This window comes from Echeneis naucrates, chromosome 3, assembly GCF_900963305.1.
Source record: "Echeneis naucrates chromosome 3, fEcheNa1.1, whole genome shotgun sequence".
NCBI classification, from domain to species: domain Eukaryota; kingdom Metazoa; phylum Chordata; class Actinopteri; order Carangiformes; family Echeneidae; genus Echeneis; species Echeneis naucrates.
In genome coordinates, this window is record NC_042513.1 from 23,457,427 (window position 1) to 23,485,411 (window position 27,985).

At 42.6% G+C, this 27,985-nt stretch overlaps 1 protein-coding gene across 1 annotated transcript; it reads right to left on the minus strand.

Moving 5' to 3' along the window:
* Positions 1–585: 585 nt before the first annotated feature.
* On the minus strand, positions 586–27,175 carry igdcc4 (immunoglobulin superfamily, DCC subclass, member 4). Its single transcript, XM_029498579.1, has 20 exons — positions 27,058–27,175; positions 23,412–23,726; positions 17,774–17,915; positions 15,734–15,867; positions 12,226–12,360; positions 11,269–11,421; positions 10,430–10,840; positions 10,166–10,330; positions 9,756–9,893; positions 9,150–9,332; positions 8,327–8,539; positions 7,709–7,810; positions 7,405–7,591; positions 6,532–6,659; positions 4,705–4,875; positions 4,494–4,628; positions 2,771–2,873; positions 2,381–2,612; positions 2,126–2,254; positions 586–1,243 (listed from the first exon to the last, which is right to left on the minus strand). Exons 1-20 carry the CDS (start codon positions 27,173–27,175, stop codon positions 710–712), a joined length of 3,828 nt encoding a protein of 1,275 aa, XP_029354439.1. The 3' UTR covers positions 586–709.
* Between the last annotated feature and the right edge of the window lie 810 nt (positions 27,176–27,985).

Here is a 27,985-nt window from a genome sequence, read left to right on the forward strand (position 1 = left end):
ACTCCCAAACTCCAGTCAGGAAAAGTGTGTGTAAATGTGTGTTTACGCATTAACCAATGGACTTTCTGTGACATATCCTGGAAACCATAACCTTTGTGTGTGTGTCTGTGTGTGTACATGCGTTTGTATGTTTGTGGTGATGTGCCCTGAGACAGCTGGAGGCTGGAGAGAGACACAGGTGTTTCTGCACTCTCAGAGTGTGCAGATACTCTTTAAGGCTTATTCCTCGGTGCCACAGTCAAGTAGCATCAACGTGGCAGAGCCCAGGGAGCCTCAAGCCTTCGATCCTTCCATCCACAAAGAGCTCACTCACTCAGGGAACCCTTTATTCAGTGGAACGGAGCCACGTGCGACACAGTGGGAATAGCCTCCTTCATCCACTTCCATCTGCTTGCTTAAGTTAAAACTTTCTGTTCTTTCCTATGGACATTAAAGAAACCCAGAGGAAAGTGTAGTTACAATGCTAGAGAGAGCGTACCCATATACAGTACTCTACCACTAAAAATACACTGTATATGTATACTGTATGTACATGTATGAAACAATGGAATCAAAGTACTTATAAAAACTTTTGCAAGGAAGAGAAAGAAATCCAATAATGAGGTGCATAAAAATAATCCTTGGGGAGTCTTCCTGTGTACTTTTGTACTTTTTAAAAGAAAATCAGTCTCATGTCTCTCTGTAAAGGTCGACGGCCTACATGCAAGCGCTACGGGCACAGATAACTGTGTGCTGCTGAGGTAGAGTGGACAAGGCCGGAGCTGACGAAGGGGGCTGGGGACAGCCCGACAGAGATGGCCTTCCCTGGTGCAGAGGGGCAGTGCCTGGAGTCCCCGTTCTCCAGATGCTCCGACCTCAGCACTGACCTCACAGTCTTCGGGGAGTGGAAGCCATTGGTTAGCCCCGTGTCCGGCTGTGGCTGCATTTCTGCAATCGGCTGGTCTCCTGAGACGTCCAGCTCCCCGTTGTGATTCCCCAACAACTTAATCGAGGGAAAACTTGAGGGGCTCTGTGCCAGTGATAGTTTTTCTAGAGGTTCTTCCTCTCCTGGCGAGCTTGGCTGACTCAAAGGGGAATATCTGTCCTCGGATAGTGAGGGTCCCCGGGTGGCATTAGAATCCTTCTCCCTCTCGCTGCTTTCGTCTTCTTTGTCCCCACTCAGCTCTGACAGCTCAGAGTGAACGATGACTTCAGCCTCCACCTGGTTACTGCACAGGGATGTACCCAGATGATCTTCTAAGGTCTGTAAAACAACAATGTCACCGTCACTTCAGCAATTAACACAACAGACAAAACTATGTTCCTGAACAAAGACGGTGCAATCACTGCCTCAGAAACTCTAACGGGCCCATCGAACTTTCCTGCAGAATTGGTGCGTTTGGGAGAGTAGAAAGACTCATGCGTGTATTTCTTGGCCTTTCAAAGCCAAAACCAACACTGTAGGAATACATTAAATTGTGTGTTTATGGGCTGTAAAAGGCTGAAATCCTTAACGTGTCTGCTGAATTATCTTACCACAGAAATCTATCCAGCAAGCCAAGATGCATTAATTGCCTGACTAGGTCACAAATAAATGACTACTGTACACTGACTACTACTAAAACATCCACTGAACAAATCCAGCAACATTTTCAAAGTTAACTGCGCTTTGATGAGTTAGATCTTTGTTGCCACAATACTTTTCTCTTGTGACAATAAAAAAAAAAAACAACAACAGCAGAACAGCATTCAAAAATACAAATAAATGCACAAATTATAAGCAGAAAAACAACAAACCAGTCAAATCTTTTATTTTCTCTTATCATGCTTACATATGATATCACATATTGAATCATACCTAGGTGTGATAAGGGGATGCATACACTAGGACTAATAAGCTTGTAGTCATTTCAGCCAGTAGATTCGATGGGTGTTTGGTTCAGTCAATTCTGGGAACTTTGAAGCTAAATTCCTGCTCATCTATCATTAAAACGCTGAACGAAAATGAAAACTCCAGGATTTAGCAAACATCAGTTCGAAGTGACGTTTGGGGCAGTGGTGGTAAAGCTAAAGCTACTTGTACTACAGATAGAGAAATGAAACAGGTAGAATACTGGAGATAATTGTACTTAGTTCATTCATTTACCGTGCCGTTATCAGTAATTAGCATGTTGAGAGCTCCATTAATGAGCGTTGGAGAGTCTTCTGTTACGGTGTCTCTGTATCTAGTGATTCTGTTGGCCCAGTTATGGCTCACAGAGCCGTTCCAAGCAGCCTGCAAGATGAACAACAGAGCAGACGTGTCAAAATTAGAACTTTTATCGTTCTGTCAACAGATAAATAGATAACAGAGTATCCAGGTCCCATCTGGAAAAAATAGGTCCCCCTTGAAGGTTTTGACCTTGGGTTCAGGTGCAGGGGCATCCTCCCCTTCCCCTGGATTAGCACTTGCCATCAGGCTCTGCTCCTCTGGGGCTTCTGTTAGCACCTGACCAGACTCTTGGCTGCCTAGGGGCATCAGTGTCTCCAGCTCGTGGCTATCATTGCACTCAGGCAAGTTGGAGGGTAAGGGGCAGCCTCCTCTCCTGTACTGAGGGGTCACAGCTGTGGAGTCCAGACCCCCAGATATCTCCCTATGTGGTGCAGAGATGAGCAGGAAGGTATAGGACTATATATCACATCACACAAGCCTAAAATTCAACACAGTTGGAGGACTTTCTGTCAATAAAACAAGATAAATGATTAAAAAAAAAGATCACATCAGTATAATACTGATGTGGCGTTAACATACCTGGATTTGCTGTTACGAAAGCTAAAACACATGCAGAGGAGGATGCATATGAGTCCCAGACATACACCAACTATGATGCCTGTTACTGCATGGATGTCCAGCTCTGTTCAAATATCAGGCAACATGTAAAAGAAGAAGAAAAGAGTCAACACATGGCAGGATCCCAAAAATATTTACCATATTGATGTTAACATTTGTTCTACTCTAACTATATATCATATAGCTCTTATCCAGAACTTTGTCTTGAAGGATAAAAATAATTAGCATAACTGGGGTGAAATATTATTTGACAGGGGCCTGATTAAAGAGACCGCGAAAATGTATTGATTTTTTTGATTTAAGGCAAAGTTAAGTTGGCAGACCAATACAAGGCGAAATCCACCGAGGGAGAGCAGACCTTCATTGATATTCATTTATGCTGGGTATCTTTGGCAGTCTGGACATGAAGAGGAAGCAGATGGCCGGAGCTCTCACCCACCCACCAACCACCTCAGTCCCATTCACACTGCTTCCTGGCAACATTATCACTGCCCATGTGAATACAATAAACCCGTTAGCCTCTCAGTTTCAGGGTTGAAGTGAAAATGAAATTACATTAACAATTATGCTTATTGCATTTGCACATGCTCAGATATATCTTCACGATCATATCCCAATCACTATGTGTAGATATTTCTTTGTGGTATGGTAAAGAGGCTGTGATTACTTAGACAGAATAATGATTCCAGACAAAAGGACGTTTAATAATTACAGGTAAATATAAAACGCTGACTGACGGAATTAAAAAGTGTCTAATGAGATCGAAGGCTCAAACACAAAATGACACAAAGAAAATGCTTTTCACAGCAATTTTGCAGAGAGCACTAACTCAAAGATCTCCACTGGGGGTCGCTGATGATGCTGCCCCTTTGACATTCACACTGAACATTATCCTCAGAATGCACTGGAACAGCAGAAGGGAAATAAAGGTCTCCTGCTGAACGGCATTTCTTTGCAGGAGGCGCCATATCACAGACTCTAATAGGAAAGACCTGTGTGTGCATTTGTGCATGATTACGGGTGTGTGCGTGTGGTCTTGTGTATACATCTTTATGAGGACCGATTATTGTTGTATTCAGGGGCTGTTCTTTCCTACTTTAAAAGACTGTTTGAAGATTTTGATTTCAGATGGAAGAGTAAAGTTAGAATTAGGTTCAGGGTAGTCAGGATTAGTCAGTAAACAAACGGTACAGTACAGGAAAATAAATGTCCTGGTGAAAATAAGAGTGTGCAAAAAGGAATGAAAAGAAGGGAAGGCTGTTAAATGTATTGCTACTTCTCATTTCTATACACTGAACGTGAAAGAAATATAAGTTATAAATATTAACTACTGGTAAAAACTAATTATTGATTCTAAGACGGAGAGCAAAGTAGTGACACTGAATATTGATGAGTTGTTGAATTTATGCTGATTAGCTTGGAATACTTGACCATTTGCATTTTTTCTTCTCAGAAAATAAACATCAAGTATTCATCCAAGCCATGAGCCCACAGGTCATGTTTTATTAATTAACCATCATTAAAAGTTAATAATGTGATTAGTTATTTATTAGTTATTTAGTTATTTATGAATGAAAGTACACATTAGATAAGTTAGATTTATATTTATTTCAAAAATCTTTACCGGTGATCGAAAACTTCCATTATTAGTTTTCTTACTATACATGCACAACACAATATGTACCATATTTCTGAAGAGGCGTGTGAACATCCTTTACAGGTGAAAATGGCCCTGGCCCCACCTCAGTAGATGCTCCCAACTTAAAAAAGTAATGGGTGCCGCTGGACAAACCCTGGACCTCCAGGCTGGTGACGCTCCCTGAAGCAGACGGAGACGTGATCTTCAGAAAAATGATTTTATTGTGCCAAGAATTCATGCCAGAGCCAACACTCACCATCCTGAGAGAGATTTTTCCACAAGTGCTCGGGCTCACTGAGGTTGCCACTGTACAATATGGTGTAGCTGTCGATGATGCCGTTTGGCTCCAGTGGAGGGCGCCAGCTCACCAGCACAGAAGAGGAGTCAAGCGCACTCAGCTGCAGCTCCTCTGGGGGTGAAGAAGGCCCTGCAAGAGAAGGCAGGACCGGGTCAGTAATTAAAATTAGAAATGAGGCATAACAGCTGGGGATTGTATATTGTCTTTGTGGGGAATTTGACACGCTGTGCAACAACCATCTGCATCCTCATTGCCCCGCCACCTGGGTACAGGAGAGAGCAGGGCGATGGGAGGAACGGGCCGCGGCTCAGGTGATGAGACATGGTAGGGGAGAGCAGGTTGAGGTGACTGGTGTTAACAATACTGCTCTGCACTCATCACCTTTGCTTAGATTGCAGATAGAGCCGTAGAGCTGCAGGCCAAGCTGTGACACGGTGCTACACCTGAGCATTTTGTTACAGCTTGTTATCAGTTATTATTAAACCAATAATTCCCATGTTCACTGGCCTCTGACCTGCCTACAAAGATTTCCACCAGTGATCTCACAAAACAAAACTGTTGAGCAAACAAAGCGCCGGTGTTTGGTAATATGGCCACCAGAGGGCTCCCAGGAGAGCTGGAAATGTCCCACAGGAAAGTGTAAAACTATCAGGAACACTTAAATGGTAACAAGGCAAGTACACATAGACCACTTTTCCTCCCAACGTGAACGTGGGCGTCAATATTTATCATGACAGAACAAAGTAGGTCAAGATCTTGACTGCAATTCTGTGACTACGTTCCCGACAAATGAGAGTGAAACACAACATTTATTACGGTAGATGAGCACCAACTAGAAACTGTGCTTCTAACCTTCTAACCAAAATTTTGTGTTTACCAGCAGCAACCTGTCTGAAATGGATGTGATGCAAAAAATTGTAGTTGACAATGACCATCGAGTTTCTCAGTCAAGGTTCTGCACACTTCCACTCCACTGAAAGCGACTAAAATATATCAAGACCCTGGTTAGGTGGGAATACTGCACAATGTGCATGTACATCCCTCAGTAAATAACCTTGAAGTATTAATCCATACCAATGGCATACATTTGGTTTATCTGTAGATGGAAGACGGCCATAACAATATATTCCTATTCTTTTAGAAAGTTTTCTTTAGAAAGTGAACTGATTTGTTCAAGGGCACTGTGGCACTGTGGCGAAAGGAGTGTTATTATTCATTCAAATCACATGAGTGAAAAAATTATGATTAATCACATCTCTCCCGCTCCCAAGCAGTTTCTCTGGCCTCCGGTCAAATACTGTATTGATTATTAGATTCTGTTGCTCACCTATAAGGCCATTTATCACCTCGCTCCTCCGTACCGCTTTTGCAGATTACAAACACCAACCTAACATCACCGCTCTCTAAAAACCCATCAGATTAAATTGCATAATCTCTTTAATCACCATCACCATTCCATCTCTACGTTATTTTAATAGTTTAACTGTTGATTAGCGTTCTATTCTGCCCTGTAAGGCGACCTTGAGAACCTTGAAATGCATCTACATATAAAAAATGCCTTCATATTATTTTATAAAATGAACACTTGAGGTAAAGACTTCTCTGAAATATCTTTCCAGGTTAATGTGAGAAGTGTGTTTCAGAAAGCTAACACATACTGTAAGTAGACTACTTCACATCTTTTAAAGCCGGGGTGGGTGGGGGTGCTCTTAAGGCTAGATCATTAAAGACTAACACGGGAAAAACAGTCAAGTGACTAAATTGTTGAGTGCAGTGAAGACTCACGGTCAGACAAAGTGGACTCTTCCACAGTGCCACTGAAGGGTCCGACCACATCCACTCCATTAGACTGAACCGCCAGCTCATAATGGGTGAAGGGCTTCAAGGACCCGAGCAGGATCTCCTGAGCAGAGCTGCAACACACAAAGAGTCCAGAGTGTCAGTTCAATGTTGTATTTTACATCAACAGAAAAAAAAAAATTTGATAATTTAAGTGGACCACTTTAGTCCAAAAATATCTATTAACTCTATAATAGATCTGACTGCTTCTAAATTATACAAGCCAGTATTTATGTGTCTCTTCAGCCTCAAATCTCTTAAAACGCTTACAAATATGGAAGCAATATGGAGGCAGAAACAATGTCATGTGCTGGTAGATAGTACTGCTTTGACTCCTCACTTTTATTGCTATATAAAGGATTATTAATAATCAAGCTACTCAGTCCTAGTCAGAAGAATGAATGCTTCGGCTTTTTTGGTTTGTTGGACGGTCAAATTTTTTATTGGAAAGAAACGCAGAGAGGCCCCGGCGCTGTTAGAGATGAAAAACCCTTCAGCAAAAAGGAACATTCTGGCGCTCTTCTGCAGAATACGGAGAAAAGTCTGACATAAAAGCCTTTATTTTGGAGAGCAATGCAGAGGCCTCCAACGGAAACAGATTTTCCAATCACAGGATCCTTATTGGTATATAAAAACACAAAGCCCATTTGAGTCGAGAACAGCTTCTCCTTGTTCCGGCTGAGAGAGGCTGAAGAGCATTTCTATGTAGAAACCAATTTTAGCAGCATGTGCACACGTGTGCACACAACGTGTGTGGGGGGGGGGGGGGGGGGGGGGGGGTTCAGTCAGGAATGGTTATCGTCGGGCTGGAGCTCTGACCTGATGTGGTAGGAAACCAGGGAGGCGTTTGTGGTCCCTGCTGGGCTGCAGCGCACCGTGTAGTTGATGATGCGCACGTTGCTGAAGCGAGGTTTCTCCCAGCGAAGCCAGATGGAGGTGGAGCTTTTTGCTGTGGCTTGGATGCTGCTTGGGGGCAATGGAGGGGGGCGTATGGGCGGCGACGGGGCTTTAACACACACACACACGCACGCACACATTACTTTCCATGAACCTTCGGAAAGTGTGAATAGCATTTGTTATTATTGGTTACATTCATTCTTTTATGTAAAGGAATAAATCTTACTTCTGTCATTAGCTTTGTCCGTTCTGCCCTTCCACACTGCAGCGGCTCCATCTATCTGCTTGTTGAACGCCCAAACCTTCACCTCGTACTGCCGGTCAGGAACTGATACACAAACATACAGCAAGAGAAGAGATTGAGAGGACGAGAGCGAAGAACAGACAGACTTACGTGTTGGTGTTTTGTTTTTTTTTTTGCCACTGTACTTTTCTTGCTTGGATTCGTGTGTCCTTGTTTTTCTTGAAGGTTAAGACTTCTAACTTTTACATCCGTCTCCTGTGCAATGGTCTCAAGTCTCTTTTTTTCAGAGAGTTGTGACAGTTCGACAGTTTCCAAAGAGATGGTAAATTATTAATGGTTATTTTTCTCTAGAGATGCCTGTCTGTCTGCACCTTATTTTCCACAACAGTATTGGAGTGAAGAGGCACACCCAGGGCAAGAGAACTGCTTTCTTTGCTCAGAATTGAAGTAATACAAATTTTGCCACACTGTGTCTGTGTTCAAAAGCAAATAATTTTTATCAAACATTTGTGACAAAGTAAGTTAAATTCTGTACCACAAAATAAGACCATGAAAGAAGAATACACATGAGAGCTGGAGAGCCCTCCGTAACCAACTCACCGAGCCCGGTGAGGAGATGGTACCTCGCCTTCTTACGGAGCCGGATGGTGTGGGTTTGTGTCGTCCTCTGTCCATTTGCTGACTCCTCGGGCTCCACTTCTCGACAGGATAGCTTATAACTAGAGATCAATGTGTGATTGGGTGAAGGGTGCCAGGTCACATTCAGCGTGTTCACTCTGGCTCGGACTTTCAGCTCAGTTGGGGCAAAGATCACTACGAAAAAGGAAAGAAAGTCCACGTGATGCGAGCCCAGGACAGGATATCTGTTTTTGCTCTATTTCAACCACTCATTCCAAGAAAATATCTTGATATCAGAATCTACAGAGCGCTTCCGATTTCACACATATTGTATCGTAAGCTGATCATCCAATCAAATTTGTTGGGTGCTGAAATCCAAATAATTATAATGTAAATTTCTAAACGACAATACAAATGGTTGCTAGCCAGTGTGTTATATTGTAGGTCTTTTAAGTGAGAAAATAGTGAATGTTGGTGCTTAAGATGCTTCAATTACATCTAAGAGAGCTTTTATCTACCTAACCTTCAAGATACTTGTCTACTTTCTTTATAATGACAGATCGTCATGAGCAAACCTGAAGATAATAATATTATTTATATGAAGTTTCCTCGTCACCAACTGAAATATTCAAAGTGAGTAATTTCAGAGATATATTTGCCCATTAAGAGTCAAATACAGATATTGATTTTGTGTCTTTTGTTGGTTGGATCAAACCAAATTCTGGATATGGATATCTGAGTCTTTATCGCCAAACACAACTTGCAGAATTTTAGAAACAAACGTGGACTGGCGTCTCTCCCTCACCCATGCTGTGGTCGCTGTGGTTGTAGTGAGCCAGTGTTTGGTGCTGGGCCCACTCAGACGGGATCCCAAAGCCAACGCCTGTCCCAGCTGCTATCCTCAGCCGATAGGCCTGGTTAGGCTGCAGCTCTCTCAGGGTAAACTGGGTCTCGTTACCCCCCACCTCCACTGTGAACACAGTGTCTGCTGTGGGAAACACAAAACCTATAAATGTATGTACATATTTGTACAACGCCCTTAATGTTATTTAGAAAGAAAGCAGAACTGTGTAATTCAACAGATAATACTGTATATACTGCGCAGGAAATGATGAGCTCTGTATTGTGTTTTTTATGCAATCATTTAAATGAATTGCTCTGTTATGAAACAACATCTTTCAAAGTGAGCTTTGTCTGTCTGAATATGATGATTATTCATTGCCCAAATAATAATTAAGCTTATCATGAATAACTTCTGTCAGAAGTTATTCATGGCTACATTAAATTTCGCTGAGGTAAAGTCGACTATCCCGTGGAATATTTCCCAAATCACCCTCAGCGTGTGATGAAGATGTAATTTCACTGGCAGTTAAAACCAACTTGTCAGCGTTGTCGAGCAGGCGTTACCAACCCTGATCCAGAGAGCTGTACTCAATGCGATAGCGGGTAACAGCTCCTCGGCTGTGCTGCGAGGACAATGGATGCCACATCAGCCTGATGTCTGTGGGGGAGGTGCTGGCTATAGACAGCTGTGGAGGTGCACTTGGCACTGTTGGAGGAAATGAAAAAGGAGATGCTTGAGCTGTTTGATGAAGCACATTAAAGCCATCTGAACACGATGTCTCCTCTATATTTAGTTGTTGTTATTATTTTTTTATATTATTTTTTTATAATATTCTTATTTATTTTCACAAAAATCACACTGATGATTGATGAACAATTAAAAATCCTGTGTTACAAGGTTAGCAACCTAATAGTGTTTGCTGTGTGGCTCAGTGAGGCGGGCGATGTTTTACTCCTGCATTAGTTTGATAAACTCACCGTCCTCCAGCATCTCCACAGTAACAGGCAGCGACGGGCGACTGGCACCCATGGGAGAGTAAGCCACCACAAAGAAGGTGTACGCTGTATGAGGGAGAAGCTCTTTGAAGTGATACTCTGTGGTGTCGTTGTTCATGGCAAACTGGTACTCCACGTTGTCTGAGCCTGAATGTGAAAAAAAAAAAAAAAAGAAAGATGAAGACGATAGGTAAAATGTATGGTATTGCTACACACACAAACACACACTTATGACGAGAGCTGCACCTGCGGCACGCTGGCAGTGCACAGAGTAGCCGATGATCTGGTCTGAGTTGTACTCCGGCTTCTCCCAGGTGAGCAGGGCAGTTGTGCTAGAGTAGGGGGTAACAGACAGGTGACGCGGAGAGCTGGGAAGGCCTTCCCTCACGATGACCGTCAGCTTGGCGGTGGCGCACGCCGTGCCCAGCCCGTTGTCCGCTATGCACTGGTAGTAACCTGCATCCTCTAGAGCCAGCTGGTTGATGAGCAGGACTCCGGGGCTTTGGGTCTTCACTCGTCTGAACGTCTTGATGGGTTGGCCGTTTTTCAGCCAGCGCAGCACAGGAGGAGGCTCCCCGGAGCTGTTGCACACAAACCTGGCTGTGTTTCCCCGGGAGAGGGACACCGACTCTGGAGGCTGGAGGATAACCGGAGGGGCTGTTCGAAGAAGGAAAACAAAGCTTCAGCTTGGATTGAAAGGCTTTAAGCTTTGTTATGGTTTGGAAACAATTTTCAAACTAAAACTGGAATAGCTTATTTGTAATTCAGGATTGTAGCCTGTTTCTTTAGATCAGATAACTCAGGGCATGGATGTAAATGTAGGTCAAAGTGAATGTTCAGCATCAAATCCCCTCAGCCAACGGGACACCTGGAAGGCAGTTATACCTACCAGCAGCTAAGCCGGCCAGTGAATTGAAAATAAATGACATAAGATACTTTCTGCACAGAAATAACTTTAAAGATACCGTGAAATGATTCAGTTTTCCACATGACTACCAGACCTTCAACTTCATGGCGTCTTCATATGAAGCTGCTGACAGAAAGAGGTGTCAACCAATAATTTTTCTACAGTACATGACTCTTACCAGGCACATGCAGTTCGGCAGGAGCGATGACAAACTCTCTGGTCTTGGGCTTGTTGGCCCGGCACACATAGATGCCGGCATGGTGACGCCTTGTGTCTCTAATCACCAGGTTTGTTGCGAGGACAACCACATCGGTGGAAATGGGCTTTCCATCTGATCAGAGGAAAAAGCAACAGACAACAACGGTGGTAGATCATGCAGTTGAAAAACAAAACAAGACTGGCGTTGAGATGAAATTATTTCTCTGGGTTGCTGCTGGCTGGCAAAAAAAAAACAAACAAACAAACAAAAAAAAAAAACAGCACAAAGGAGAGAGGGGCACTTTGAGGAGCAAAGCAATTTGACCTGTAATCACGCAAACTGACCAACAGGTGGCTCTATGATTTTTCAGTCTGGGTTCACTGAGCTGCCAGACAGTTCACTCCAAAGGCTCTAAGTGAAATCACTCACTACTCACCATATAGACCGCTATTTAGTTGAGCCGCCATTTTGTAGGGTTGTTGAATTTGCCACAGACATTAATCAACCTTTCTAAGTGAATTCTCTCAAAATAGAAAGTAGTGAAGAGGGTAGTAGCACAAACTACCACTCTGCAGTGTTGATAATATTACTGCAGTGCATTATGTGTAATCCTGTTAGTTGTGAATGAAAGAAATTTTGCTGTAGCCTGTTCATGGATTCCCATAAAGACTGTGCGTCAAAGTTATGGAGGTGTGAAGGAATCTCTATGATAAAGGATTTTATGCAGAGCGTGGCTGAGAGCACAGTAAGGTAACAGGGGACTGGTTGAGAAGAGGCAACTGCTTTACGGCTACAGGTACAGAAAACTGATGTTGACACATCCCGGTCTGCTCTTCATGTGTGAAAAACAGACAGTAACAGGGCGAGACACGGATCATGAAAGTGCAGCAGGTGTAATAAAAGAGAAAAACCAACAGCATCTGCGAACTGCACTACCTTGTCTGCTCCAGGACACCAGCGGTTTGGGCTGGCCCTGCGCCATGCACTCCATCACGGCCGGCCCACCAAGCACCACGGTGGCATTTTGAGGTGGCGCAACAATCCCAACTCTGCTCAGAGTTTCAGCGGAGCCTACAACAACAAGAGAAAGGCATACTTCAGTGGGACACAGTTCAGTGACTGGAACTGCAAAGTTGACAGCTTGACTTCAATATTCACGTGTGACAGGAAAGAAAAGTATGTCTGATTATTGGCGACAGTGCTGCCTCATGTTTCAACCATTACTGCTGAAGCGTCTGATGTTTTATGTATGATGATAACAAAGGTAGAAGGTGTAGGGATAAGGAAAGGCAAGTGGATGAACTTAAATGATAATTTGTGATTTATCTCATTAAAGTGTGGGGGTTGTCTCCCCTTTCATGATGAGATGTTGCACGTGACAACAAATGTAGCTTCTATGTTTAACCCCCCCCTTTTTTTCTTTTTTTTTTTGCTCATAGATTTGCTGATTTGGGAGCAGAAAAGCTCATTTTGGACGCATGTACGGCACTACGATCTTCTGTCCTGCCCACTGACCGAGCAAAAAAGTGATAATCCGAGTACGAGTGTTTGCATTTCACTCACTGAGCTGAAGTTTGTAAATCATGCAGGGATCTCAGTCACAATAACATGCATGCCATATCGTGAAATACTGTGTACTGCATCAGAGGCTGGGACGGGATTTAGACCGTTGTCTTCAGAGAGTTATTCGTGCCTCAGAGATAGACTTCACAGCAAGTCACTTCATCATCAGAACCGTCTCTGCTGCTGGCTGATTGGTATCTGCTTGGGGCTTCATCAGCTCTCTTATTAAATAGTGGATGGGGATATGACCTGAATCTTATATGAAACCTTGATTACAGAGATTCTCATGTGAGAGAATGAGCTGGGAATGGATGGAAGCCCTTAAAGACACATATGACTATTTACAGGTAGCTGTCTGACAGGTTCCTTCACCGACACACTGTCGATGTATACTGTACAAAACCACAAATGAACCGTGAGGAGCTGACTGAAGGAAGCGAAGTAGAGAAAGCGGATGATTTTTCTGAGGCATGACGAACACCTTATAATGTTCAAAGGTGCTTTAAGACTCTGCAACAAGATGGAGTTAAAAAGACTATACGTGTGTGTCAGTCATGTGATATGTCGTGTGTCATTGTAATGATTGTAATTATTGTAATGAGACCGTCAAAGCATATTGTTTATGGATTGAAGGGACCACACACATTTCTTGACAGCGCATCGGTGCCGAAGGTGCTGCTGGTTTGAGGCGTCCATCCTAATGCTAATGTTCACCAAAAAGAGTCCTGTCCATTCAGTTAACACCAGATATATGTTAAACATTCACACGACGCACCGCAAGCCTTGCTCATGCACAAGCCTTTGTGTGTCAGTCTGCCTTTGTGAGCACTGCAATGCGGGGTGCACCTTCATAAAGGTCTCGTGTGGACCTGATGGGAGTGGTGAAGTGTAAAGAATCTAAGGAACAAAGCGATGGTTCAGGGAAAAAAATAGGAAGAAAAAAAAACTGCAAGCTGGAGGTTTAAGGCAGCAAAACGTTTCATATTTTCTAAATCCTCTCAAGTTAAGTGTTCGAACTTGATGTCAGCATCAAGCTGTCAGCACTTGGCAATGAGTTCGAGATGTTCTATTCATAGAAGTATGTTCAAGTAAAGCAATTGCATTCTGACATCTGTTCCATGTAATGGCTCACAATAGAGCCTTAAGTAGTTTTCCAAGGGTTCATTGGAGGCAACAAGAAGATGAAAAAAAAAAAAAAAAAGATAAATGTGCACAAATATATGTTAGAGCTGAACACATCATCAAAATGTTGGTGATATCACAATGGCCAAGTGAAATATTCAAATCGAAGGAGCTGCCTCTCGTCTTTTCATCTTCACCTTTTTTCTTTTCTTTTTTTTTTTTGTAGCCTTTCTATTGTACGATACAAAAGCAGTGACTCAAAAAGGACACAATGGTTTCTACAGAGGAGCCAATTAAAGTTGACTGATCTCTCACTAGCTGGTGGCAGCGGTAGATAATGCGGCGTGGCTTTTATGTTATGCCAGGGCTGCTTAGTGGTGAAATCTCACCTAAAAATACTTAGGAGACATTCACTGGATCAGATAATCTCCACTATTAGTCCTTGTGAGTTGCAAGGTTTTGATCATAGGTCAATGCTCAAGTCAAAATAGTGAAAAATTCCACCTGTAATAAGTTGCTCAGACAGTATTACTTATGTAATTCAATTTTTAGCAAGTACTTTCATTTGTTTGAGAGTAATTATATCAAAATTTAACATTTATAGTTGATTTATGACATTCTAAGTTGATAATTTGATTTTAATTGTCATACTAAATTCAGGCAGATAATATAAAGAAAGAATATGCCCAGAAGCGCATTACTAGTACTATCGCAAAATTAATTGGAAGACCGGATAGAAATTCTCCTGAATTTGAAAATTTGGGATTTGGCAGGTTCATAAGTATACACAGGGAATAATTACTGAAAAATGGGCAGTTCTTTGGGATAATGTCGCTCCGTGGCTCACAGGATCATGATGAAAGCACAGTCTGAGACATTTTGGTAAGTCCACTGTTAGTAAGTATTCAGAGGGTGACCAGTCAGTCAGCTCTCATTAATTTACAGCAAATCAAAGGACACGGTGAATGGACAGCACTTAAATTCAAAACAGCTTTAAATGCTTTGAATAATTCATATGCTTTTAGAAAGAAATGTAAAGGTCCCTGAAATGGCCATGGGTTGGTAAAAGGAAAATTATATGACTGACTACGTTATTTTGGTTTAATTATGAATAAAATGTCTCCTCCATATACTGCTGACTGAATCAAACATCAATTCAGACAAGCTATGTGTCTGTAAACCTTGAACTTTTTCAATGAGTTGAGGAAAACTGCCAAATTCTGAGCTGAATGCCACCTCGTATGTCAATACAGTTTACCTATAAAGTGGGAGCTGTGTTGATGTATATGAATTATTTTGATCACACAGAACTTGCATTTCTGTGCATACTGATTCACTGTGTTATATTGTTTTCTGTGGTGGCCTTGAGAGCTGAACTCTCCGTGACCTCAGAAAAAAGGCATACAAATGCACAAAAAACGGTTTAACAGCATAAGTGTTGTATCTGCACACAACAAACGTGTTTTCTGAAAGTCATGAAGGTTGTTGCTCTCCAAATTTGCTTGTGTTTTGTCTGTTTGCACATGCTGCCGTGCGTAGAGCTGTCAGAGGCCACCGTAGTCTTCCATCAAAATGTTTCTTTCATTATTTTTGACCTAGGCCTTGTAGCCAGAAATTACAATGTAAAACTCTTGTTTGGCGTCAGCTGAGATGAGCCCTGGCGGTTTCAAACACGGAGTGAGAGAGTTCATATCTGAGATTGGACTGGTGGCTCCCAGTGGGGCTCGGCTGCCCCTTCAAAGACTGCAACAGACTTTACCTGAGATGACAGTGAGCTTGGCTTCGCGACTGATGTCCCTCCTGGCCGAGTTGGTAACAACGCAGCGGTAGGCGCCTTCATCCTCTGTGGTCACCTCTAGAATCTGGAGCACCCCGTTAGGAAGGGAAATGAACCTGGCAGAGAGGCAGCACAGAAGGAGGGGGGGATAAAAAAAAAAAAAAGAAGATCAACTGAATAAATCTGTTGCTCTACAGCATGAAACATTCATCTTATCAACTCTGTTGTGATCCTGTTGCGTCCTCGGGGGACTATAACATGCTTTATTCACCAGTAGGGACTTTATGAACCACCTCAACCACAACGGGAGGGGGGGTGGGACTTAAAAATCAGCTGAAATAGACAGAATGGTTCTGTATTTTTCTGAAAAGTCTATTTTGACTTGATATTTACTGTAACGTGAAAAGAAAACGTGACAAGGTTGTCTGCTCAAGAGGGAGGAGGTGAAATCTAGTGGACAGGATGTGACAACGCAGATAAAGAGAGGCTGTGGATGGTGGGAAAAAAAAGCAATACAAAAAGAAAAAGGTAGTTAGACAGGGTATAAAAAAAAGAGAGAATGGAGCGGGGATAGTGAGGGAGAGAAGAAAGAGAGGAAAAGGCCAGTGACGCATCCACCACCCTTTGGCTCATCGTTGTGAAAGGCCATTAACGGCTCCTGAGGTGGGAGAACCACCTCCCTCCAATAAGACCTTATAAGCAGCTCACTGTTTGCAGGTCATGCAGGGCCACAGCAGCCATTAGCACTTAGTGCTGTGTAATAAGGCTGCAAACAAATTCCAAGGCGACAAGGCCAGTGAAGCAACAGTGAAATGTCAATATTGTTAAGTGGCCCAGTAAATGAGAACATTTGTGGGAGAAAACTGAGGGAGAGAAACCAGGTGAGAATGTGGCATCAGGCATGCCTTTAAAAATAATGTACTCATTCATTCATCTTCTGCCGCTGATCCATTTCTGCTGCTGGAGCCAATCCCAGCTCACATTGGCAGGTCGGCTGTCCAGTACATTTACAATCACTATGACCTCATCCTGATTCTGATCAAATAAAAAAATGTGCTAATCTGTCTCCGCCCTTTGACCCCCGTCGCTTCAGATGAATATCCAAAGAAATGATGAGGCTGCAAATAAACAGCATTGAAATGATTCTGCATCTGTGTGTATGTTTCATACTTTAAATGAATGCAGAGGTGACATTTAAATGTCAGACTAGACAGCGCAGTGCAGTTTTCAGGTTTTCCGGTTTTACCTTGTAGCTGTGGTGTGCTCACCTTCACAGCTGCGTACAGACACAGAGGTGGCCTTGAACTCTGTTTTTTTCCAGACTGTAAAGTTTTTGGTTTGTAAAGATTTACAAACAGCCACTACCACAGAAGAACAACATAAATTCTACTGTATGTCATTCTGCATAGAGTTAAAAAAAAAATAATCCAATCAACTGACATATACGTGAAAAAAGAAGGCTGTAGCTGAAAAATGTTGAAAATCCAGAAAGAAAAAAAAAACAGAAGATAGGTATGTATGTATATAGCACACATTTCTGGAGTAATAATAGAGCTAATTTGGATCTGAATAAATGAAGGTTACCAAACTAACACGCTGACACAATATTTGTTATTCTTAAATGAATTAGATGACTACAACAGCTGGCTTTTATGTAACAGGGATTTAATATTGTGTTGAGAGCCACGGCCAGCTTGAGTTATACAGTATAACAGACGTCGCAGGTCACCTTAAATAAAATTCACTCTTAGCCTTCTATTTCTCACATTAAATACTGCAGTTCACTGAGCTGAGGTTTAAATTATCTTTATAAGAAGGAAAAAGAAAACGACAGAACTAGGACAATTAATGTGGGAACACCAAAAAATGTGTCAGGTTAAAAAGGAAGTATAAAAAAAAAAATCCTAAAGCAAACCTCCGGAGTTATTGCATCACCTTTTCCTCCGAAGCTGTGAGTGATTAAAAAGACAGACGACAGAGGAGGAAGGAGAGGAGGGAATGCAGCAGATGAAGAAGGCTCACCTCGTCTCCTCAGGGACAGCCACTTTGTTCTTTTCCCAGGTAATAACAGGTGTAGGTACTCCTTCAATCTGGCACTCAAAGCGGGCAGCTCCCCCAGCGGGCACCGTCTGAGGCGACGGCTCCTGATGGAACTTGGACAGACCTGGAGGTAAAGAAAAGATCCAGATCACACAGGTAATCTATCAAAACAGAGGACAGGTACAAAAAAAAGTGAAGTGAAGTGAACTAGTTCTTCTGCATTTGACATTTTTTTAATGATTTGAAATCTACGCCTCTGATATGTTGAGTAAGGCGCACAATGTTGTAACGATGTAAGTCACCGATGATGTAACAGCAATTATGCAGGAGTGATCCCCCAAACGGTTCACAGCTCCTTCATCATCAGCACCAAGACGGACGGCGTTTCAGCACATACTTAGTACAGTAAATCACATCAACCGCACAGACGACGTGCTCGAGGCAGTTGAGGGACTGTACACTAATTGTCAGCACATGCATTGATTAAATTACAATTACAGTGAATTTCTTTATTTTACTTGGTTTCCTGAGATCCTAAGATCTTGCACACAACACTGCAATGATCTTTATTTCACAGACTTCTAATTGTTTCTTTCAAACCATTTTACGGGCTTTAAAGGTACCTTTTAAAATTTTGTAATTTAATTAAAGACTTTTTCAGGCCATTTAAATACCATTGAATGTCCTGATTAGGAGAAATTTGAGGATTTAATCAGGCTTGGCTAGATTATTTCTCTCTCCAGGTTGAGTCTTGGCAGAGCTCCAGTTTTCTCAGCTCATTCGCACACAGACAAGAAAAAGCGTACAATGTAGGTAACGCTGAGCACCAGGGAGCAGCAGTGAGCACCGTCTGAGGGCCTCTGACCTCTGACCCCGAACAGACTGTTGGAGAAAAGAACAAAACTGGTTGGCCGTCCCAGCCACTTCGCCTGCAGCTCTGAGCAGGAGGACGGGAGGGGGGTTTGTGGGGTGTGGATCAAAGGGGAGACTTGAGAAAGGAGGCAGAACAAGGCAAGAAGAAAGTAGGAAGGAAACATAAAAGAAGGAGACTCCGAATCCCGACTGATATATATCAGGGGCAGAAAATACAGTAGTTCTAAACTATATGGACGGAAACAAATTAAATTCCATCAGACATGCTGTCTCAATAAAGTCATGCTTTACTGATGCAAACCTAATTGGTACTGAGTCTTTCTTCCTGATTTCTGCAGCCTGCTCTTTGCTCCATGTGGAGCCAATCTTGGAGCTGATACAGACCAGGTTTGCAGAGTATGAAAACAAAGATTATCCAGCAGTGCTAAAAACATAAATCTGCCACCAGGGAAAGGCGAAGCTGACTCACACATTTCAAAGAGATACTGCAGGCAGAGGGACTGTTTATTAGCAGAAGTGATTAGGTGTGAACAAATTACCCAGTTATCTTCTTTTCAATAGTTTTGATCTTACTTGGGTGTAAAATTTAATTTTCCTACTAATTTCATTTGCGTTGCTGACATTTCACACCAGCGTAATGCAAACATTTGATATTATTTTCAATCAATATTCTTTCAGTCATTTTGCTTGGAAAGACACTGTGCATTGGCATGCTAACATTTCCTCCACGGAAGACAACATACAGCAGCTGCTGATTAATGTCATTACGTTTTAGATATTGTGACATAAACCAAAAGAGGTGACAAGGTGAAATGTTGATCTGATTATGGCACCAGCTGAGGAGTTAAGGGAAAGATAAATTCACTTCATGCTGAAGGGAACATGAGTCTGACATGAATATGTACCAGATTTCTTTGCATCGATATTTCCAATAGTTGTGGAGGCATCAAAACTACAAATGTCAACCTAGTTATGTAGCTACAGGCAAAGCCAGGAGGATAAATCATCAGGGAATCACGAACCAATCAGTTTCATCGATAGTTGATTATACGTCTGAGCTGCAGGTGGAGCAACTAAATGAAATTTGAGGAATCATTGCAGTTCTTTTTAATGGCTGTAGAAATTTTTTTCTATAACAGTTTTATTTGTGGTAGCAATCCCCAAAACCCCTTGAGACAACGTTTATATTCAGTATATTCTAGTCAGGCTGACAGTAAAATCCATAAAGAGCCAAAGGTGGCAAAGCTGCTGAAGTGGAGATGACTTTGAACAAACAAAACTGTGGAATGGAGGACCAAGAGCTGGGACTGGAGCTCTCTCTCCAACTCTTTGGCTGTTTTCAAACCTGCAATCAATCAAATCACAAAGTCTGAATGACCCCCGCCCTCTTTTTTTTTGGAGTCCCCTCCATACCACTGAGAGCCGGAGGTGACGCCGATCACGCCAGCTGTTAGCTGACTGACCTTCTGTGTTTTCCTACTGCACCGAAGGAACAAAGTTTCTCAATGAGGACACAGATGCTGACCCAAATGCGTGATTTATTTCACACAAAAAAAAAAAAAGAAATTGCAATGGCTGTTGCTTAGACTGTTGCGGGAGTAGCTGATGATTAACCCATGCTACTTCCAGCCATTACACACAGTGATACCCTCATGTAAACACACCACCTGTAACTCTGCCAGAGAGCACCTGACAGGGTGCCAGACTCACTCAGTGTGTGCGAGTGTGTAAATCTGAGTGCATGTGTGCAAAGCTCCTTGTACCTCAGTGTTTAATCTCGATGCCCGCACACAGACCGCCGCTCGCTGTTACATTAATGGATCACCGTGCACGTATGCGTGTGTGACGCGAGGTTGTGAAGGGTGAACAACAGCTGATCAGCGACATAGATGGAGCAGAGCCCGTGCTGTGATGGAACAATGGCAGCTAGCTGGGCTTCCACCTCTGCTCTGTCAAAGCTAATCATATTAGTCTTTTCCCAGGACTCCCTCCGTGTCCCCGGGGGCCACCATGACATTCCACGGCAGATCCATCCGGCACCACGCGGAGCACACACACACACACACACACACACACACACTGTCCTGCCCGGGCTTGTGCTGACATCCAGGCCAATATTTCAGAGAAACCTTCCCAGGAAAGGTGACACACGAAGCCATGGGGTCAGAAATATGTCCAACTGTTTCCTAGCAACAAAATCTTTCTATGTTTTAAAGGAAAATTTCCTGGCAGCTCCGTGTTCCCTTCTCTGTGTGTAAAGTGTGTAAGCCCTCTATGTGCAAAATGAAATGTCCCCATTTTACCTTTTTTTTTTTTTTTACTTTTTCACATCTCCCTTTCCTTCTCTCCACTGCCCTTGACTTTCCCCCAAATCTCTCCCTGTCTTTGTCTGTCCGTCTATCTATGCCCCATTCTTTGGCCCCAGAGCTATCAGATTGCAGCATTTTTCCCCTCCCCTTGTGCAAGCAGATAATTCTACCCATGACCTCGTGTACCCAGCTCTCAGAGTAACTGTGGAAACCCATCATGAATGCCTCAGCCTTGACAGATATTTGTAATGGCTCCTGGAAAACATTTTTTATATCCTATTTGCATCATTTTTAACTTGACAGAAGTGCTCAGTTCATTCAGTTTTGACAAATAGGAACATTTAGGGCATATTTTCAATACATTCTTTTTTTCTTCTACTTAAAGTAAAAGGTTAAAATCACAGAAATTTAGTTTGATAGTCACTTGCTCATACTCCAATTTTCTACCTTATAAAAATGGTTGTCTTCATCCTTTTTACACTAAAGAAAGCGGACATTTGGTTATAACATAAGAGGGCTTGAATACATTTCCTTCGCATCAAAGTGGCTTATTAAAATCTTGTGACACTATAATTAGAGGCATAAAAGCACAGATATGAATACGTACCTTTTTACCGGAGCATAAAAAATACAATGTTTACTTTCTCCATGATGGTATTAAAATTGTAATGAAGACAACAAAGTGAAACATGTAAACAGTCAGGTTGCCTGGAGGAGAGAAGCGCTATTTCCAATTATGGCTTCAATTTGTTGATTGAAATCCACTGAGAAAGCTGGTAGGCATTAGGAGATGTTGACATTCACCTCAGCAGTCTCGTAATCAGAAAGGTTAATTGGTCTAATTAACACTAAAAGCTGCTTTTTTTTCCCAGCGTCATTATTTACTCATGGTTTTATTTGAGAAACGTGGTGTGCACTCACTGTGTATCACAACAGTGAAAGACAATAATCCTTATCTAGATTTTTTTTTTTTTGTCCACATTCAAACAAGGGGGATATTTCACTGTCTTTTTGCTGGCACTGACACATCCACGTGTTTTTAGTCAAGGTCACATGCATCATATACAGTGAGAAGTGGAGCAGGTGGCTTTCATAATATGTTTTGACAGATGTGTTCTCTGCTATGTTCTCTCCTCGGTCTCATTTCTGGTCGTGAGGACGCAGTAGGAAATGAGAATGCCCGTTCAATGTCAACGGCAGAGCTGTTCGGCTCCAAACTCCTGAATGCTGGTCCATCTATCTCAGAGCCTTGCACTGCTAAATTAATTCAAAACCCCCACACACATATGCATACATGCACATGTACACACACACACACACACACACACACACACAATCTGAAGGTCATTTGTAATAGTCTCTGAAGCTTTCCTTTCACCGACACCCCAAACGCTCTTCAACCTTTTCCACCTTCCCGCCATTCATCCAACATGGCCCCTCCCTCCACTTTACTACTTATTGTCCCTCAAACAGATCCTCATAAATAGGCCTGTGACAGCTGACAGAGGTGGGGGCATCCACAGAAGACACTGTCTCATTCCATACAAAGCTAATGGCTAAATAAAGACTGCCACTTAGGAGCGTCGGTGGAGAGGCGATTAAAAAGCTGCGGCCCGTCCTCTCGTCTAACACTGTCGCACCTTTCCTGCTCATTTTCTTTCATTTCCAGCCGTTCTTTCTCCTTCAGTCCGTGCCTTTTAGCAGACTGTTGTTTAAGAGTTAACCTCTTCCCAGGACGCTCGTTAGCGGTCCACCAGAGGATCAGGCTCATATCTGCAGCAGAGGAGGACCAAGTTCATCTCCATTCATGCAAAGCAATTCCCTTAACAAATCTGAAAATTCACATTCCTCTGCATGTGTGTGTGTGTTGAATCAATCCAGTATGCTTTCCATCACATTATCTTGCAAACCATAAAAAACTTTTTGAACAAATTCATTTGGACACGGGCCAACGCATTAAAAAAGCATTAGTTAATTAACATACTGCCACGCACAATATTTACACAATGGTGAAATCACCATTTTCAGTTAAAGCAGCTCCAATGAAACATGACAATGCATGTGCTTTCCTGCAGAGTTATATGAGAACCCGTTTGATGGCCCTCCTTGGGGGGGAAATAACCAGCATGTCTGATTTTATTACATTATATTATCTTTGATTAACCCAAATATGTGGGTTCAAATTGATTGTTAAAGCTACCCGTCCTTCCATGCACGCACCTTCTACATCTATGCTGTTCAAGGTCATGAATATTGGAGCCAAGCCGGCATTGGAAAGAAGGAAGTGTTCACTGGGGACAGATCACAGCGCTAACACACTCAGAATCACAGACCCATATTACTTCTATTCATAATGTTGAGCCTCAAAACTCATCTAAACTGGGGGGGGGACCAAACCACCACAGCCAACAGACCTGAGAGTGTAACTGTACACCTACTTGCCAAAAGTACATTCACGGTCCGGCTGGTGAGGGCTCCAAGTGCGCTGGCGGTCACGCAGCTGTAGCCCCCCTCCACGTCCTGGGCGGGCTGACCATCCTTGGAGGTCGGCAGCAGGAGGAGGGATCCATTAGCTAAATGCTGCAGGTATTCATCACCCTCCGGAGGCAGGGTCTTGCCATCCTGAAGCCAGGTGACATTGAAAGGTGTGTCGCTCGCCCCCAGATTGCAGTCCAGCAAGAGGGGCAGACCTGGTTCCAACACTACATGGCTGGGCCCAGCCCCACAGCTCAGCTCCACCGAAACAGGCTTTTCTGTCAGACAAAGAAAGAGAAGCTTGTTAACTGTAATGATCTGCAGAGGAGACGGCTAAGATAAGTCGATTTTCATTCCAAGACTGACTGCATTTGACTGTATGACCTGTGTGGGACATATGAAAAGATTTCTAATTTCTGATTCATTAATGTCATCTTACAAAACATACAACAAAACTTCCGTGCCCTCACCGTTGTACTAGAATGAATACAAGAGAAAAAAAAAAAAAAAACAAAGAAAGAAATGTATTCAATGCAGTAGAAAGCATTTTAAAAGAGATAAAAAATAATACCAAATCACAGCCCTGATTCAACCCTTATTGCTGTGCAAACAGCTCAGTTCCTTCATCGATATCACTTGTCATATTTTTGTCGCATAACTTCAATAGAGTTGGTAGCGTTGGCTGCACAGATGGATTGGGGTGTTTTGGGGACAGAGAGGAGGCCAAACTCACAGCAGGAGGAGGAGCTCTGTAAATGAAATGGGTGTAGAAATATGAAGGGACTTGTATGTCAGCAGCAGGACAATAAAGTCTGAGGGAGGGGTGGGGGGCCGGCAGCTTGATGAGGTAGTGTGAGATGAGCAGCCACATAAACTGCAGCCAAGGGAGATTGTTTGAACCTGGGTTAGGCATTTTACTCTCATGGTTTAATTTTAAGCCTGCAGTATATTCACTCGCAGTGCCTTTTTCATTCTACAGTACGGTCCTTACTTGTCTTTCCCCAGCAAATTTTCCTTATCTTAAAATGATTTTATCACTGTAACCGACCTCTACGTTTTGTTTTCTCCCTCGATTTTAAAACAATGACTGAGGTCAGATTACGTGAGAAAGAATGAGTAGAAAAGCATTAAAGTAGAGATCTTTGGAGAAGCGAGAATTAATGCAAAATAAAGGGGGTAAAGATCGAGAAAAGAAGTGGAGATGAGAAACAGAAAGATCTGAGCTGATTCCATATCGTGACATGACGGCACTTGATTATCTGTCATGAGGACAGAATAGAATTGAAATGGACAGAAACACCAGGAAGGGGAAAAAACCCTGAAAAAGTAGCACTGCATTGCACTCCTTCCAGTAGACGGCACACTATCCTACACATGATCTTTTCCTAGTACTTTTAATGAGTCCATATTGCATCATACATTATTCATTAACATCTGCTTTGTATTTTTTTTTCTGTGTAAAACCAGAAGAAATTCTATCTCATGTAATCCAACAATAAAGTTTGATTACTTTATTAAATCAACTCAAATCAGATTTATTTATATCGCGCCAAATCATAACAAGGTTACATCAAAGCACTTTACACATAGAGCAGACCAAACTGTTTATAAAATTATTTCAAGAGACCCAACAGATCCCCCGATGAGCAGGAAAAACTTCCTTTAAGAGGCAGAAACCTCAGGCAGAACCAGGAAGAAGAATAAAAAAAAATCTAAACACAATTTACTGAATGTACTTCTTGTTTAGAGAACATGTAAAATGTACATTTTTACGCTTGTGTTTCAGTCAAGAAGCAGAGAAACATTCAAAATCAAAAACTTTTACAAGAGTTCGGGTTAGTTAAGTTTCATTGCAGTACAACCCACAGTAATAATAAGCACATTAAGTTCTCCGAGCTTCAGAGCGAGCTGCCTCATATTGCACATGCTGAATTTTTTATGTCCGATTTCCTCTATAGATAAACCTGGCTGCTTATTTATATGCTGTGCCACCACTAATACTGCCGTGGCAGAACACATTTACATTGACATGGCAGGTAGATATGTTTGGGTCGTTTACAGTTGGCAGTCACACCCTCCAACTCTGGCTGAATATGGAAATGATTCAGTCTCAAATCAGTCGTTAGAAATTAGGTCTGACAAAGCCCCCTGTGGAAAAAAATAACATCCATATAGGTCTGCAGGCAAAAACTTGGTCGCTTGGCGAAGTAAATCATCAAACCTGTCTAAGTCATCTCATGTAATCAGAGGGAATGCATCATTAAAAACCACACACTAAAACATGAATATCGGCCAGGAAATGTCGAAGAGTATCAACCTAGCAGGAGATCTGTGGGCTGTGCAACAGATTACTCACTCAAATGCCTGCCGCTCAGAGTGCGACGGAAACACGAGGATTTTATGGAAATAAATGCAAATTACAGCTGATTAAATAGGAGCGATGCCTGTGTCTTTTGTTATCACTGTTTATTTGACAAAATATTCAACATGTAAGAGGTTCAGCAGGCTTCTTAAACAAAATTCTTGGCCAAAGATACTTTGGAGATCATAAAAACAAAGTGTAATTTAAATAGTTACACGTCAGGTATGAGTCTGTCTACAGGTCACAAAGACGGCGGACTACGGTTAAGTCACTTTCTGCGTCCTTTACATTAAGTTATTACCTGATTACACATGTGGCTGTGTAGGTCATTTCATTTAAACTTCCTCTCAGCAGCTTCTTTGACAAACCTCTTAGTGGATTCAGCTTAAGAAACACTATTCTCGCACATGGGCACATAAGTGAACGCACACACACGGGCAGGTCTCGCTCAGCTTCTTCTTCTCTGGTGTTTGAATTAATTAAGTTAATGGGAGATGGAATTTTTTCCTTGATTAAATGAGGCCTGACCCCCCACCATCATTTCCTGATGAAGAGGCTGGGTAATGCTGAGAAAAGCTGTTGCACTCCTCTCTGGCACACACAAACGCTTTCTAAAACACACACTCACGCTATAGAGGTGCAACATATATATGTATGCACCCAAAAGCCATGCAAACATGGACACGCATGTAAAAAAAATGATCAGGCCTGTTGGAAGAGAAACGCACAAGCGCACAAACACACAACAATGCAGCTCACATCCACAGCTCCTCTCTTCCTCTCTCCCATTTCGACTAATTAGGTCTCATTAAGTCATTAAAACGTTAGCAGCCATTTCCCAGCTCACTGCCAGTAGTTTCACTTGGCGAGGATATGGAAGCCATTACACCTCACCAAACTTGATGCAGACATTATAAAGCAATATGAAAATAGATTAAAACAAGAGAGGCTTAAAAAATGTAGAGGTTTAGGCATAAAGCAAACAAATGTAATCAGAAAAACAATAATAATTTCAGTGGCATGGAATCAAATAGGTCTCAGAGCAGTCGCTGAAATATTTTTAGAACTAAGAAGTAGATTGACCCACTGTCCTTTACAAAGGTAGGCAAGGCAAACATGCTGGATTACACATTTCAAGTAGTGGCTATCTCATTTGGGAATGGAACGCTTCATGCTCACGCACACAGATTCGGGACAGAAACCTCAACTTGTCCTAGATTTGTGGATACTCACACATACATGCGCACCCACGTAGTCCCACTCTAACATCAGGCACGCAGCAACACGCAGGCAAACGCACACCCCAGTGTCGGTATCTTTTGAGGACACAATGCCGTCAAGAGGGGGGATCTGTGAAGAGGCCATTTTGCCAGTTTGCTGACAAGTGGGAGCTACTGGAAAGGACAGAGCACACACTCTGGGATACAGTAGTGGCTGTGAGCTGTAGTGAATGGATTGTGATGGCACCGCGCCAAGAGGTTCATATCTTTCTCTAAGTAGAGAGAGCACAGCGGTTTCCAAAAGGGAGGGGAATTAAAAGACCAGGAGACCAACAGACAACAGGCTACGATCAAACGGCCGGCCTATAAATGATCGAGAGACTCTCCACCCGAGCCTTACGTAGAATTATAACCGCTGTCTAATTGTGCCAACAGCAGAGATTTAGTTAAAGTAAGTCGCGGTATGAGCCCTGTGAAGACATGTGGCCTTTTATTACTGTGAAATATCAGGCCGATAAATGGAAAATGGAAGGCTGAGTTCTTATCCTGATCACAATGAAAAAACAGAGAGAGATGACAGGAACAAAAAGACAGAGAGCCAACAAAACAACAACACAAAAACACAAAGGAAAATGAGCAGATCGTCAGTCAGGCAGAGGAAAAGAGAGAAAAGCCAGCGGGGGGGCAGGTGGAGGAGTGACGAGTGCATTGCTCTTAATACCATCAACACTTATTCTGCAGATCCATTTCTGTTAATGGATCATCTATTCACAAAATGTTTGGGAAAACAGAAGGAGAAAGAGGAGGAGCAGCGAATATTTCCCCCGGCCCATCTCAGTGTCAACAGAGACTGGACACCCCATGACCCCGAGGCTACGGCTCAGGTTTCCACAGCCTCTAAAGTGAACTGATACAATGCCACATGCCTTTCAGAGGCCAGCGATCAACACAGCTT

Excerpts from the sequence above, each read along its gene's own strand:
- igdcc4 (XM_029498579.1), bottom strand. The coding sequence starts at position 27,175 with ATGGCCTCTTCACAGATCCCCCCTCTTGACGGCATTGTGTCCTCAAAA. Across the intron at positions 23,727-27,057 it reads GTTAGAGTGGGACTACGTGG|AAAAGCCTGTTTCGGTGGAG; the intron begins GTGCGCATGTAT and ends TTTGTCTGACAG. Across the intron at positions 2,613-2,770 it reads TTTCGTAACAGCAAATCCAG|GGAGATATCTGGGGGTCTGG; the intron begins GTATGTTAACGC and ends TGCACCACATAG.